The following is a 13,026-nucleotide window of genomic DNA, read 5'->3' as shown; positions in this document are numbered from 1 at the left end:
CCTGCATTTCTGATTTGATGATTTAGGAAAGTCTGCTCAAAGTTCTTTCCATTTGCTGGCACTTCCTTTGCCTTCCAACGGAACAAGAAACACATGTTGAATTTTTTTTTTTTTCCTTATTGCGAATTTTACATGGCAGTAAAGTACCACAAAGCCCTTTTCTAAGACAAAGAGGCAAACACAAATACAATGACTTCTTTTAGAAACTGCGTCCACTGGGGCAGGGGAGATTGCTCAGTGGTCAAAGGCTCTTGCTTGCCAAGCCTACTAGCCTGAGTGAATCCTTAGTACCCACATAAAAGCAGACACACAAAAAATGCTGAAGCATCTGGCATACATTTGTAGCAGCAAGAGACCATGGTGCACACATATACACATACATTCAATAATTTTTTTCAATGCATCCATCACACATTATAGGATGATTTAAGTGAGCTATTCATTTAGAAAGAAATTCATGTTGATTTTAGATATATAGCCGAACTCAATCAGTTGAAGCTACATTTAAACAATACAGTTGTAAATGACACTTAAAAATATAAAGACTGGGCTGGGCCAGGCGGGCGTGGTAGCACACGCCTTTAATCCCAGCACTCGGGAGGCAGAGGTAGGAGGATTGCCATGAGTTCGAGGCCACCCTGAAAATACAGAGTGAATTCCAGGTCAGCCTGGGCTAGAGTGAGACCCTACCTCAAAAAACCAAAAAAAAAAAAGACTGAGCTGGAAAGATGGCTTAGTGGTTAAGTGCTTGCCTGGGAAGCCTAAAGACCCCAGTTCGAGACTCAATTCCCTAGGTCCCACATAAGCCAGATGCACAAGGGGGCGCATGCAATTGGAGTTCATTTGCAGTGGCTGGAGGCCCTGGCACGTCCATTCTCTATCTGCCTCTTTCTCTGTTGTTCTAAAAAAAATAATAAAGATAAACAAAAAAAAATGTTTTAATGTATATAAAGACTGGGGCTGGAGAGATAGCTTAGTGGTTAAGGCACTTGCCTGCAAAGCCTAAGGACCTAGATTTTACTCCCCAGAGCCTACATTAGCCAGATGCACAAAACAAAATGGAATATATCTGGAGTTTATTTGCAGTGGCTGGAGGCTCTGGCATGCCCATTCTATTTATCTGTCTCTTTTCCCATTTGCAAATAAATTAAATATATATATGACTTTGACTATTTCAGATCAAATTATATATATTGGGCTCATTTTTCATTCTGAGAGAGGTTAAGGAAAGAATCCTAATACTGTTTTTTCTAACTCTAGGCATGATATTTAGTATGGGTCCCAAGAGCCCTATAACTCTTACAGAGAATTAAAGTGTGGAGATTGTTTTTTCTTGATGTGTTATCTCCACTTGGAATCTTTTTGTAATGTACATAATTACTTAGCACATGTTCGTGTATTCTGAAAGTAATCTTGTATGTATACTTAATTAGAATGTTCTCCTTCCACCAGTCTCTACAGCAAAACTTACAGTCTCTTTTGGGTTTCTGTTTTGTTTTTTAAGGAATAAGTCAGCAACCTGATCCTGGCTTCACTGGGGCTACAACCCCCCAGAGTCCCCTAATGTCACCCCGGATGGCGCATACCCAGAGCCCCATGATGCAGCAGTCTCAGGCCAACCCAGCCTATCAAGCCCCTTCAGACATGAACGGATGGGCACAGGGGAATATGGGCGGAAACAGGTAATGAGTTGTGCTCATGTGATACCCCAGGACTACCTGTCTCTCCCATGTACTTTTCTAAACTTAAGCAAGCAATATCAAGTGAACTGCCAAGTAAGGTAGTTTACGCTTCCTAGAGAAGAAGTCGCCAGAAATTTACAAAAGCTTAGCAACACCTATCAACGTGTACCACCTCACCACAGAGCTGTGGTGGAGGGCAGTCACAGCATCCCTCATCCACCCAGATGATCAGAACAAGCGCAGAGCTCCTCTGAGGCAGCTGGGAAGTGGGCAGTTACTTGTGCTCCACATGGTAATACACAGGAAGGAAAGAGCTGTCACCTCTGCTGCTGGAGGCCTCGCCATCTGTGCAGGCCCATGCCGTTTAGATTCAGTCATTCCAAAGTGCTCAAGACTGCCTGCCTATGTCTGCTGTTAGGCTCTAACGGTTTATTTGTTCACTTTGTCCTAGCATGTTTTCACAACAGTCCCCACCACACTTTGGACAGCAAGCAAACACCAGCATGTACAATAACAATATGAACATCAACGTATCCATGGCGACCAACACGGGTGGCATGAGCAACATGAACCAGATGACAGGACAGATCAGCATGACCTCAGTGACCTCCGTGCCTACGTCAGGGCTGTCCTCCATGGGTCCCGAGCAGGTAAGTACCAGAGAAGCAACCCGGAGTTGTCTGCTCTTTGGTGTTGTTTTTTTTTTTCTTTTTTGTCTATTTCTGCATTAACTGTCTTTCCTAGTACCTAACATCTGCCCTCAAGTCCCACATCTATTTTGAAAAGTGTTTTTTCACCTTATTTTCACCTGTTAGTGAGATTTAACAAAAATACTTGTTAATGACAAAGTAAACATGAAAGGATTCCTGGCTGCAGAGTTTCTTAAAAAACTAATTCTAATGCCAGATGTGGTGGCGCACACCTTTAATCCCAGCACTCAGGAGGCAGAGGAGGGAGCATCTCTGTCAGTTTGAAGGCAGTCTGAGACTACATAGTGAATTCCAGGTCAGCCTGGGCTAGAGGAAGATCCTACATTTAAACAACAACAACAACAAAAAAAAACACTAAATCTTAGCTTTCACACCATTTACATTTTTATTTTATTTAGGGAACTTATCAACACCTAAAATAAATCTCTAAAAATGGGAGTGGTTATTGTGCTTTTGTATGCTTTATTTGGGGTTCACAGTTTAAGAACTGAGGTTTTTTTAAAAGCAGATGGAACACAAGAGCCCAGCTCCCTGCCACCCAGTGAGCTCGGGACTCTCACTTCTGCCCGGAGGCTGGCACACTCGGTCCCAAAATATTCCCCTTAATTGCCACAGCATGGGTGCCGTGTGGGGATTAAAAAGAAATTGTTTTTAGTATTTTTATTTGTTTGCAAGCAGACAGAGATAAGAGATAAGAGAGACTTCTTCAGCCATTGGAAATGAACTCCTGATGCATGTACCACTTTGTGCATCTGGCTTTACATGGGAACTGGGCAGTCAGATTACGCTCATTAGGCTTTGCAGGCAAGTGCCTTAACTATTTAGCCATCTCTCCAGCCCACATGGCTTTTTCCTGGTTAGTTTTTAAATTTTTATGATGTAGGTTGGATGTGGTGATATACACCTGGTGTCCTAGCACTTGGAGGAGGAACAGGAGTTCAAAGCAATCTTCAGTTACATAACAATTTCAGAGCCAGCCAGAGCTACTTGAAACCCTGTCTCAAAATAACAAAAAAACAAAATAATTTTTTGTTTGGTATTGAACAGCACTGGAATGATTGTGCAACCACTACTGGCATAGCATATCCCAGCTTCATGAAATGGCAAACAGACACAAGTCACTGGTAATGGTAGCCAGCCTAGAATTCAGAAATCTGTCTGCTCTAGAGGTAAAGCCATACAGGTTACCATAGCATCTACACAGTCTCTTAGTTTAGGGTCCAGAATGCCAATCTTTCTCCTGCTGATCCTCAGTAGTTCATTCAAGAAGAGAATAGTCAAAGGCTCTTCACTATATCTCATACGTGGAGAAATTGAGGTTTGAATCAAGTGAGTTATTGGCAGTTCTGTGTATTTCAGTTCAAACATGACTAGGAGAATAGTGAAAGATTAATTAAGCCTATTTAATTTTGATGTTAGTAAACCATGCTTTTGTAAAAATTTACTAGATGATAAATGCCTTAGAATCTATTCTATAAAATGATTAATATATATGAGGGTGGCACAAAAGGCCATATGCTCACAGTAATAACCTGTATGTCTGGTGTTACAGCGATAGTGTTTACATGCTTATTTGGATAAAATGAGCAGACATACAGAAATGCAGACGTCAATGAAGAAAATGATTTTTTGGTGGGGGAGGCGGTTGAGATAGGATCTCAGTCTAGCCCAGGCTAACCTGAAATTCACTATGTAGTCTCAGGGTGGCCTTGAATTAATAGTGATCATAGTGATGCCTCCCAAATGCTGGGATTAAAGGTGTGTACCACCACACCTGGCAAAAATGATGTTTTTAATTAAAGATTTTTTATTAACAACTTGCATAATTATAAACAATATCCCATGTTAATGCCCTCCCTCCCCCCACTTTCCCCTTTGAAACTCCATTCTCCATCATATCCCCTCCTCTTTTCAATCACAAAAATGATTTTTATAAGGTCTCTTTTCCTTATGATTATACTTCTATTGAATCTTCTACAAAAATAGGCCACTAGTGACTCTTTTAAAGATATGTTTATTTATTTATATATTAGAGAGAGGGAGAAAGAGAGAGTGAGAATGGGCATGCCAGGTGTCTAGCCACAGCAAACGACCTCCAGATGCCACCATATGCATCTGGCTTACGTGGGACCTGGAGATGCAAGCTGAGTCCTTAGGCTTTGCAGGCAAGTGCCTTAACCACTAAGCCATCTCTCCAGCCCCTGTGGTGACTCTTGAAACATGTTCTAAGTGAGGCCTACTGTGCTGGAGGGATGGGTTAGCAGTTAAGACGTTTGTCGCAAAGCCAAAGGACCCAGTTTCAATTCCCCAGGACCCATATTAGCCAGATGCACAAGGGGGCACATGCGTCTGGAGTTCGTTTGCAGTGGCTGGAGGCTCTGGTGTGGCCATTCATTGATTCATTCTCTTTCTTTCTCAGTCAAATAAATAAATAAAATATTAAGTGAGGCCTACTGTGGCACTGTAGCATAGTGTAGTCTTCCATCCAGCTGCAAACTAATATGATGTACTGAATAATCCAAACAATTTGAAACTTCTACATCATTCAAGTATTTTCAGTATCAGGGCTCATCTTGAAGCCTCCTCCCCTCCCTGTAAAAAAAGCTACGTTGTATCCACAATTTTTTTCTCAGCTGGACATGGTGTTGTACACCTCTAATCCCAGCACTCAAGAGACCCAGGTTAGGAGTATAGCCATGAGTTTGAAGCCATTCTGGGCTACAAAGTGAGTTCCAAATCAGCCTGAGCTAGAGTGAGACCCTGTTTCAAAAATAAAGGAGGCAGGGATGGCTGGAGATATTGCTTATTGGTTAAGGTGCTTGCTGGCAGAGCCAAAGGACCCAGGTTCAATTCCCTACTACCCCTGTAAAGCCAGATGCACAAGGTAATATATGTATCTAGAATTCATTTCAGATTCGTACATTTACTTTGTAATTTGTTTTAAAAAATACTCAAGTGGCCGGGTGTGGTGGTGCATGCCTTTAATCCCAGCACTTGGAAGGCAGAGGTAGGAGGATCACCATAAATTCGAGGCCACCCTGAGACTAGTGAATTCCAGGTCAGACTGGACTAGAGAGACCCTACCTCAAAAAAAAAAAAAAATTCAAGTGCTAATGAGTGGTTTACTTAGCCAGAGTAAATTCACAAAATGCAGCACAGTTTTGGATATTCACACTTGATCTTGCTAATTAATGACTTGCCTAAGCAGCAAAGATGTCAGGCAGGAGTGTCTCAGATGACTTCACAGCCCCACACGTGAGTCATCGATACCATTGAACTGTACAAATAAAGAAAATAGGTTTTAGATGGAAATGTTTCTAAGTATGCAGAATTTAGTTTCTACAAAATGCAAATAAAATTTTAGGTTTTTTTAATCTATTTTTTTTTTTTGAAGCAGAATCTCACTGTAGCCCACTCTTGACTTGGAACTCACCCTATAGCCCAGGCTGGCCTCAAACTCATGCCAATCCTCCTGCCTCATCCTCCTGAGTGCTTGGATTAAAGAATGAGCCACCACATTCAGCTAAAATTTAATTAATTTTTTTAAAATTATTTATTTATTTATTTTGAGAGCGACAGACACAGAGAAAAAGACAGATAGAGGGAGAGAGAGAGAATGGGCGCGCCAGGGCTTCCAGCCTCTGCAAACGAACTCCAGATGCGTGCGCCCCCTTGTGCATCTGGCTAACGTGGGACCTGGGGAACCGAGCCTCGAACCGGGGTCCTTAGGCTTCACAGGCAAGCGCTTAACCACTAAGCCATCTCTCCCGCCCAATTTAATTAATTTTTGAAGGCAGATTGAATACTATATTTGTTTATATGATCCTCAATCTGTACCCAAAAGATGCATATGGGAGAAGAGGTTTAGGGAGGAAGTGATTTTTATAGGGTCTCTTTTCCTCGTGATTATACTTCTAAAAATAAAGACTAGGCCAAGCATGGTGACACACACCTTTAGTCCCAGCAGTCAGGAGGCAGAGGTAGGAGAATCACTGTGAGTTCAAGGCTACCCTGGAGACTACATAGTGAATTCCAGTTCATCCTGGACTAGAACAGGATCCTATCTCAAAACACACACAGAAGATAAACAAATAAAAATAAAGGCTAAGAAGTGTGGTGGTGAGACTTCTTTCCTGTGTACTCATGATGTCCCTTGTGTGTTTTCCCCTCAGGTTAATGACCCTGCTCTGAGGGGAGGCAACCTTTTCGCAAACCAGCTGCCTGGAATGGAAATGATCAAGCAGGAGGGAGATGCATCACGGGTAAGAGACATTAAGAGCACTGCAGAAAGAAAGGGAGAGAGACAGGGTCACTCCTGTATAGCCCAGGCTGGTCTCAGACTCAGCAGTCCTTTTGCCTCGACCTCCTAAAAGCTGACATCATAGGCATACATCACCAAGCTCAGCTGGAAGCATCATTTGTTTAAGCAATTTAACTGAGGTGGCATATGACTTAGGAGCCCACTGTGAAGCAGAGTATTCCATAGTCCCACACTCGGCCTATGAAAATCATAGAAACAGACAGGCTCGGTGACATACTCGTGTAATCCCAACACTCCAGAGGCCAAGGCAAGAGAGTCACCACAATTTCAAGGCCATCCTGGTCTATATTGCAAGTTAGGCCAGCCAGGGCTACCTACATAGTGAGACCTTGTCACTAAAAGAGAGGAGGGCAGGCTAGAGAGATGGCTTAGTGGTTAAGTCGTTTCCCTGCAAAGACCAAGGGCTCATGTTCAACTCTCCAGGTCCCACATAAGCCAGATACACAGTGTCGCAAGCGCCCAAGGTCGCGCATGCACAAAAGGGAGCGCACACATCTGGAGTTCTATTGCAGTGGCTGGAAGCCCTGGTGCACCAATTCTTCTCACTCTCTCACTCTCGCATAAAAAAAAAAAAAGGCAGTGTGTTGGGACTTGCCTCAAAAAAAAAAAAAAAGAGGGAGGGAGAGTCCACGCCATGCTGGAGCTCTTTGAGCACACTGGCTCTGGAACCATGGCTGCTTGCTGAGCCTAGTCCCTGTAGAAGAGCACTACCCCAGAAGTCTAATAAAATCTATAAACTTCTCACAAGAATATTTTTTAGGGACTAATTTGAAAATGGGGAGATTTTTAGATATTTTAAATCAGTACCCTGGAGTATGTCGTATGAAATCATGTAAGTGACATGAGCAAAAAACTGATACACAGCTTTACTTTACAAAGTACAGTAAGTGTTTTTCTTTCAGAAACATAAACACAAGTATTCTTCCAAACCAGTTTTAAGCTTAAGGACATTGTGGAACCAACAAGAGACTGACAGAATTCCACCTTTGATTACTAGGACTCATTCATGATCGGACAGAAGATTCCCAGAACTCTTTCTTGGGACACTGAAGGCACAACTTAACTAAGGCTGACTTCTTCTCTAATCTTAACTCAGAAAACTCAAAGGCAGTGCTAAATTCCCACCAGCCAAAGCAACTCTTCCACGTACCAACTGCTCACTGCAGTCCTGGTTTCTCCTCATCTATAAATTGCCAGTGCATTGGAAGGCCCAAACCCTGGCCCTGCTTGTAAGCCAGGGAGTATGCTCTCTGGAGGGCTCTGGAAGTGACCCACAAAGAAAGTGGCCTTTTACTTATTCAAGACAGGGTCTGAATATGTAGCCCAGACAAGCATCCTATTTGAGACCCTTCTGCCTCAGCCTTCCCAAGTGCTGGGATTACAGGCATGGGCCACCACATCCAGTGTAAGAACATTGTATAGAAGCTGGGTGACTGATTGCAGCCAGGAAACAAGCAGCTAGGTTCATCTCAACAGAAGGCAAGGATGTCTTTGGTAATAAGTAGGGTGGTCATTCAGGAGAGACTGACATTCCATTTTCACCCTCCAACTTAAAATAAATTATGTATTAGTCTGGCCCTCATCCCTTTGGAAACCCTGTATTCAGTTAGGTGCATTCAGTTAGAACAGTGCCATCTGCCGTCCCACAGCAGAAGCACATCTGCTCATCCAGATGTTGCCTTGGTTATTGAGAACAACATAGGATATTTTTCTTTTTCAAGGTAGGGTCTCCCTCTAGCCCAGGCTGACCTGGAATTCACTATGTAGTCTCAGGCTGGCCTTGAACTCACAGCGATCCGCCTACCTCAGTCTCCCAAGTGCTGGGATTAAAGGTGTGTGCCACCACTCATGGCAGATTTGATGTTTTTAGATGAACTTTACAATGGTGTCAACACTTCACGTTACTGTCAGTGTGGTAGCACATGCGTAAGACTGAAGTGGAGATCCCGGCTCAGGGGAGGCTGGGGCTGCGTGAGGAGACCCTGACACAAATGAACAAAAGCAGGCTGGAAAAATGGTCTTGTGGTTAAGCCTAAGGACTCAGGTTCAATTCCCCAGAACCCACTCACATAAGCAGATGCACATGTGTCTTGAAGTTTGTTTGCAGTGATGGAGGCCCTGGAGTACCCCCCCATAAAAATTACATATAAAAATGTTAATAAAAAATTTAAAAAAATAAAATTAAATTAAAACAATAAAATATCAATATCTAAGATAAAAAATAAAAGAATTTTAGAAGTCTCCGAGAAAAAAAAATTACATATAGATATTTTAAAAAGCAACCAAAAATACATACGTACATGCAGCCCGCATACATACCATAAGCTACTTGACACTTTGTTTGTTTCCTGTAGAAATACTGCTGACCCAGCGGGAAGCTGTTTGCCTCTTTCTTCAACCTACTGGGTTCACTTGCTCAAAACACTTACCAGTGTGGGGAGCTGCACCTCTGTTTGGACCCACCTGGGTGGCAGCCAGTTCTCCCGACCATGATCAGCAGGCGGCTGGGCTCGTGACCCCCAGCGTGGAGCTCGCTCAGCTACCGCCAAGGAGCCGCCTCTTCTGACAGCCCGAAGCTCACGTCCAGACCGTCACTCAGTCTGTTCACTGCATTCACCTTAGTGCAACTTAGATCTCTCCTGCAAAGTAAATGTCGACAGGCAAACTTCATACCCGTGTCAGATTGAATGTATTTAAATGTGTGTATTTAAGGAGAACCATGCTCTCGTTCTGTTCCTGTTCGGCTCCAGACACTGGTTTCTTGCATTGTTTTCCTTGGCCAATCAATCAGTCTAGTACAGAAGGTTAAGACTTCATGTACAGGAAAGAAACAGGTTTTTAACAAAAGCAAACGAAAGGTGTTTTCAGCCACCGCCTGCATTAGGGATGGAAGCAGGGCCGACACCGTGGACAGCGCCGCCTGTGCAGACACGCCAGTGAGGATGGCGATAGTCGTAGCTGAACCGCTGCAGAAAGCTAAAGACCGTGTTAGGAGGAGTTTCCAGTTGTTAAGCAGATGAAAAGGAGCCTGTAAGAGGGCTGTTCACATTAACAAGGATCTGTTCCATTTCTTCTCTTTGTGAAAACAAAACTAGTTCACCTAACTTGTGAATCAAGAAGAAACTTTATTTCTAAATTCAGTTCGTTTTAGATTGATCAGGTAACTTCTGTCAGCGCTTCCCGTCCTCCCTTTCCCCTCGTGCCTCCCTTGTGCTCCTCGCTTTTGCCCATTTTCAAACCATAATATAAGCTACAGAAACCAGGTAAAGCTCTTTCTTTCCACCAACATTTTGCCAGTTTCCATTGAGTTTCAGAAAAAAAATGCATTTACTGGCAAGGAGAGGAGTGGTTAAGATGCCAGTCAAGCTAAGGACACCTGCTATGGAAGCATGTCTGTTCTGTCCCCAGCAACTCTGGCCTCCCAAACAGGAGACCTTACTAGTGCATTGAAATTGACAGCAGATATCACGACAGATTAACCTCTGCCATGTGTTTTTTATTTTGTTTTTTAGCAGTGCTGACAAAGCCGAAGTTTTGTAAGGTACATAAAATCCAATTTATATGTAACAAGCAATAATTTAAGTTCTAAACTTAAGTGTTTTAATTGTATAATTTTTGTGAGGTATACATATTGTGGAATTGACTCAAAAATGAGGTACTTCAGTATTAAATTAGATATCTTCATAGCAATGTCTCCTAAAGGTGTTTTGTAAAGGTTATCAATGCCTTGATTAGACCTAATTTGTAGACTTAAGACTTTTTATTTCCTAAACCTTGTGATTCTGCTCATAAATCATTTATCTAATCTATATGATATGCAGCCGCTGTAGGAACCAATTCTTGATTTTTGTATGTTTATATTCTTTCATAATGAACCTTAGAAAGACTACATGTTACTAAGCAGGCCACTTTTATGGTTGTTTTTCTTGCCCACTCTGGTAGGGGAATAATATTTTATTAATTGATGTCAGTTTCAGATAACTGCAATACCAAGAAACTGATGACCTTTTTGAGCTATTTCTCCCCAACCCCTAATACATATACTTTCTTACCTAAATTTCAGAATGATGTCTTTTTGATGTCTAAAAAAACACAAAGCATTTTATAATATCTCATTAGCCAAGCTTTATAGGAACAGAGAAGTTTTTCCTTCAAATTTGATTGCTTGTTTATTTGTGGCAGGGTGAAAATGTACAAACTACCCTATTTATATTTATATCTCTCTGTATATCTATATATTATGGAAATATAGCAGAGATATAACCCAAAGATGAATGGTAAATAGACAGTCTGAAAGTGTGGCTCCATACTAAAGAAACTTTCTGGAAATTTGCATTTCGATATCTTTTTTCACTTTGAGAGGGATCTCTATACAGGGAGGTGGCCAAGGAACAGCTCTTCTCAGTGGCCACCAGCTCAAATGTCCCCTCAAAATCTCTACTGTTCTCTACCCAACCATTGGGTTGCCCAGCTAAGAGAGCAAAAGAGCAGATGTGGGCCCAGAACTCCAGGACCTCACCCCAGTGATGAGGCTCATATGGGACACAGTTTAATGTGACCAGTTTTGAGTCAGCTTCTTAGAATGACATGAGACAGGATGATTTTCAGCTTCACACAGCACAAAAGAGAAATGGGGTTTAAACCAGATTCGGTTTGTTTTGATTTTTAAGTCCCTTTTCACCCTAACACTACCCAAGATTATCCATGTCTCTTTCATCATTTCTCCATCTGCCCACTGTGTCTTAACACTAGTCCCAAAGGAAAAATCTGCAAACTTGTGATCCTGGCAGTTTGGAATGACCCCCGATCATGACTTGAAGGAAGAGAGAATGAATTCTCAGATGGCTCCCATCATGTAGTGCATTCTGTTTTACATCAAATAAGGAGAAGAAAATAAGTGAAGGAACCCTCTGATCATATTGATCATATCACAGCAAAAGCAAACCAGTCCCCTTCATTATCAGTATTGCTCATGCTGTACACAAGAAAAATTAGACTGAGTACTTGGTTTTTGTTTAATAGAACAAATAATCAGTGTTTTACTTATATTACTCAATGTGAAAGACATAATGTGAAAAGTAGACATATGTTAACTTGGTTGTAAAACCCATTTAAGTGTTCATGTAACGTGGTAAGTTGAAAAAGTGCAGTGAGCTGTTTTAATCTGTGTTTAAAACTGGAGTTCATACGGGCGAAACACGTGAACCAGGAGGCACAGATCCACTTGCAGAACCCAAAGATACACAATCAATTTTGAAATGCAACTTAAGCCATTAATTGTCAGTGTGAGTTTCAAGTTTTCTAGTGTTTGTATGGTAGTATGCTGCCTGAGAGCAAAGCATTCTCTGCACAAAGGAAATAACTGTAGTGGCTTCGATTTTCATTAGAACTTTCTCCCTGGTGTTTCTTTATAGACTAAAACAAAATCTTTTAAGTTTCTTACTACAGGTAAAAGCTATGTGCAAGAACCTCAAAATGCTAAAATCTAGCATAATGCCTTAGATCTGTTTTTAAGTCTTGTATATTCCTACATAGCTGTCCAATGTATTATATTTGTATAGTGAATTGTGTACAATTTTTGAATAAGTACATCATCGCTTAACCATATGTTATTGAACAGTGATGATACATCATTTCTTCAAACATTTAACTGTCTTTTTTTTCCCTTTGTCATTTGTGGGTTTTATTTGTACAGTTCCTCATGAAGTTGCATCTGAGATATGTGTATATGAAAAGATTATACAAGGGTAAAATTAAGCAATATATTAACTATGGTTCTTCAGGAGAAAGCTTACAGTGTTTCAGGTTGTGATTTATTTTCAAAACAGAGTTGACTCTGAACATCACTTTGTTCATCTGCATTGATGTTTGTATTTCTAGTGTGAGCAGTTTATGCAAAGGTAGATATATTCAGAGAAATTTTAAATACATTTATGCAAGTTAATATTGCTTTGCTGATGCTATTTGCTTATTTGATGTTAAATAATGCTATTGTAAATAAAGAATTCTGTTGTTATTGCATCATTTAATAAATTTTAATGCCTTCGGGTTTTACATGGCTTTAGAGATTTTATTGTGGTTACATTGTATCTTTTTTCATAACTGCATTTAAATTAAAAATACCATACAAGCCATTTCAGAATTTCTTACTCAGATATGGTCATTGGCATTAGTCACAGCACTTTGGCCTTTCATTCTCCCACTTTCATTTGGCAGCCAAGAAGGAGATGTGTCCTGCTTTGATTACGTACTGACTAAATGTAAATATAAGCCCAGCCCATACCCTGAGTCCTGAACGGTGTTACTACTGTTT

At 41.3% G+C, this 13,026-nt stretch overlaps 1 protein-coding gene across 4 annotated transcripts in view; it reads left to right on the top strand.

Moving 5' to 3' along the window:
* Ncoa2 (nuclear receptor coactivator 2) overlaps positions 1-12,773 on the top strand; it is a 319,923-nt gene extending 307,150 nt beyond the window's left edge. For all 4 annotated transcript variants that reach the window (XM_045142549.1, XM_004653297.2, XM_045142547.1 and 1 more), the window contains 4 exons: positions 1,505-1,682; positions 2,134-2,332; positions 6,565-6,654; positions 9,068-12,773. In XM_045142549.1, coding sequence (XP_044998484.1) covers positions 1,505-1,682; positions 2,134-2,332; positions 6,565-6,654; positions 9,068-9,079 — 479 coding nt within the window. In that variant the 3' untranslated portion in view covers positions 9,080-12,773. The remainder of the gene's footprint in view (positions 1-1,504; positions 1,683-2,133; positions 2,333-6,564; positions 6,655-9,067) is intronic.
* Positions 12,774-13,026: the final 253 nt, after the last annotated feature.

This window comes from Jaculus jaculus, chromosome 2 (genome assembly GCF_020740685.1).
Source record: "Jaculus jaculus isolate mJacJac1 chromosome 2, mJacJac1.mat.Y.cur, whole genome shotgun sequence".
NCBI classification, from domain to species: domain Eukaryota; kingdom Metazoa; phylum Chordata; class Mammalia; order Rodentia; family Dipodidae; genus Jaculus; species Jaculus jaculus.
Note: the sequence above shows the minus strand (reverse complement) of the source record. Positions and strands in the feature narration are given on the sequence as shown.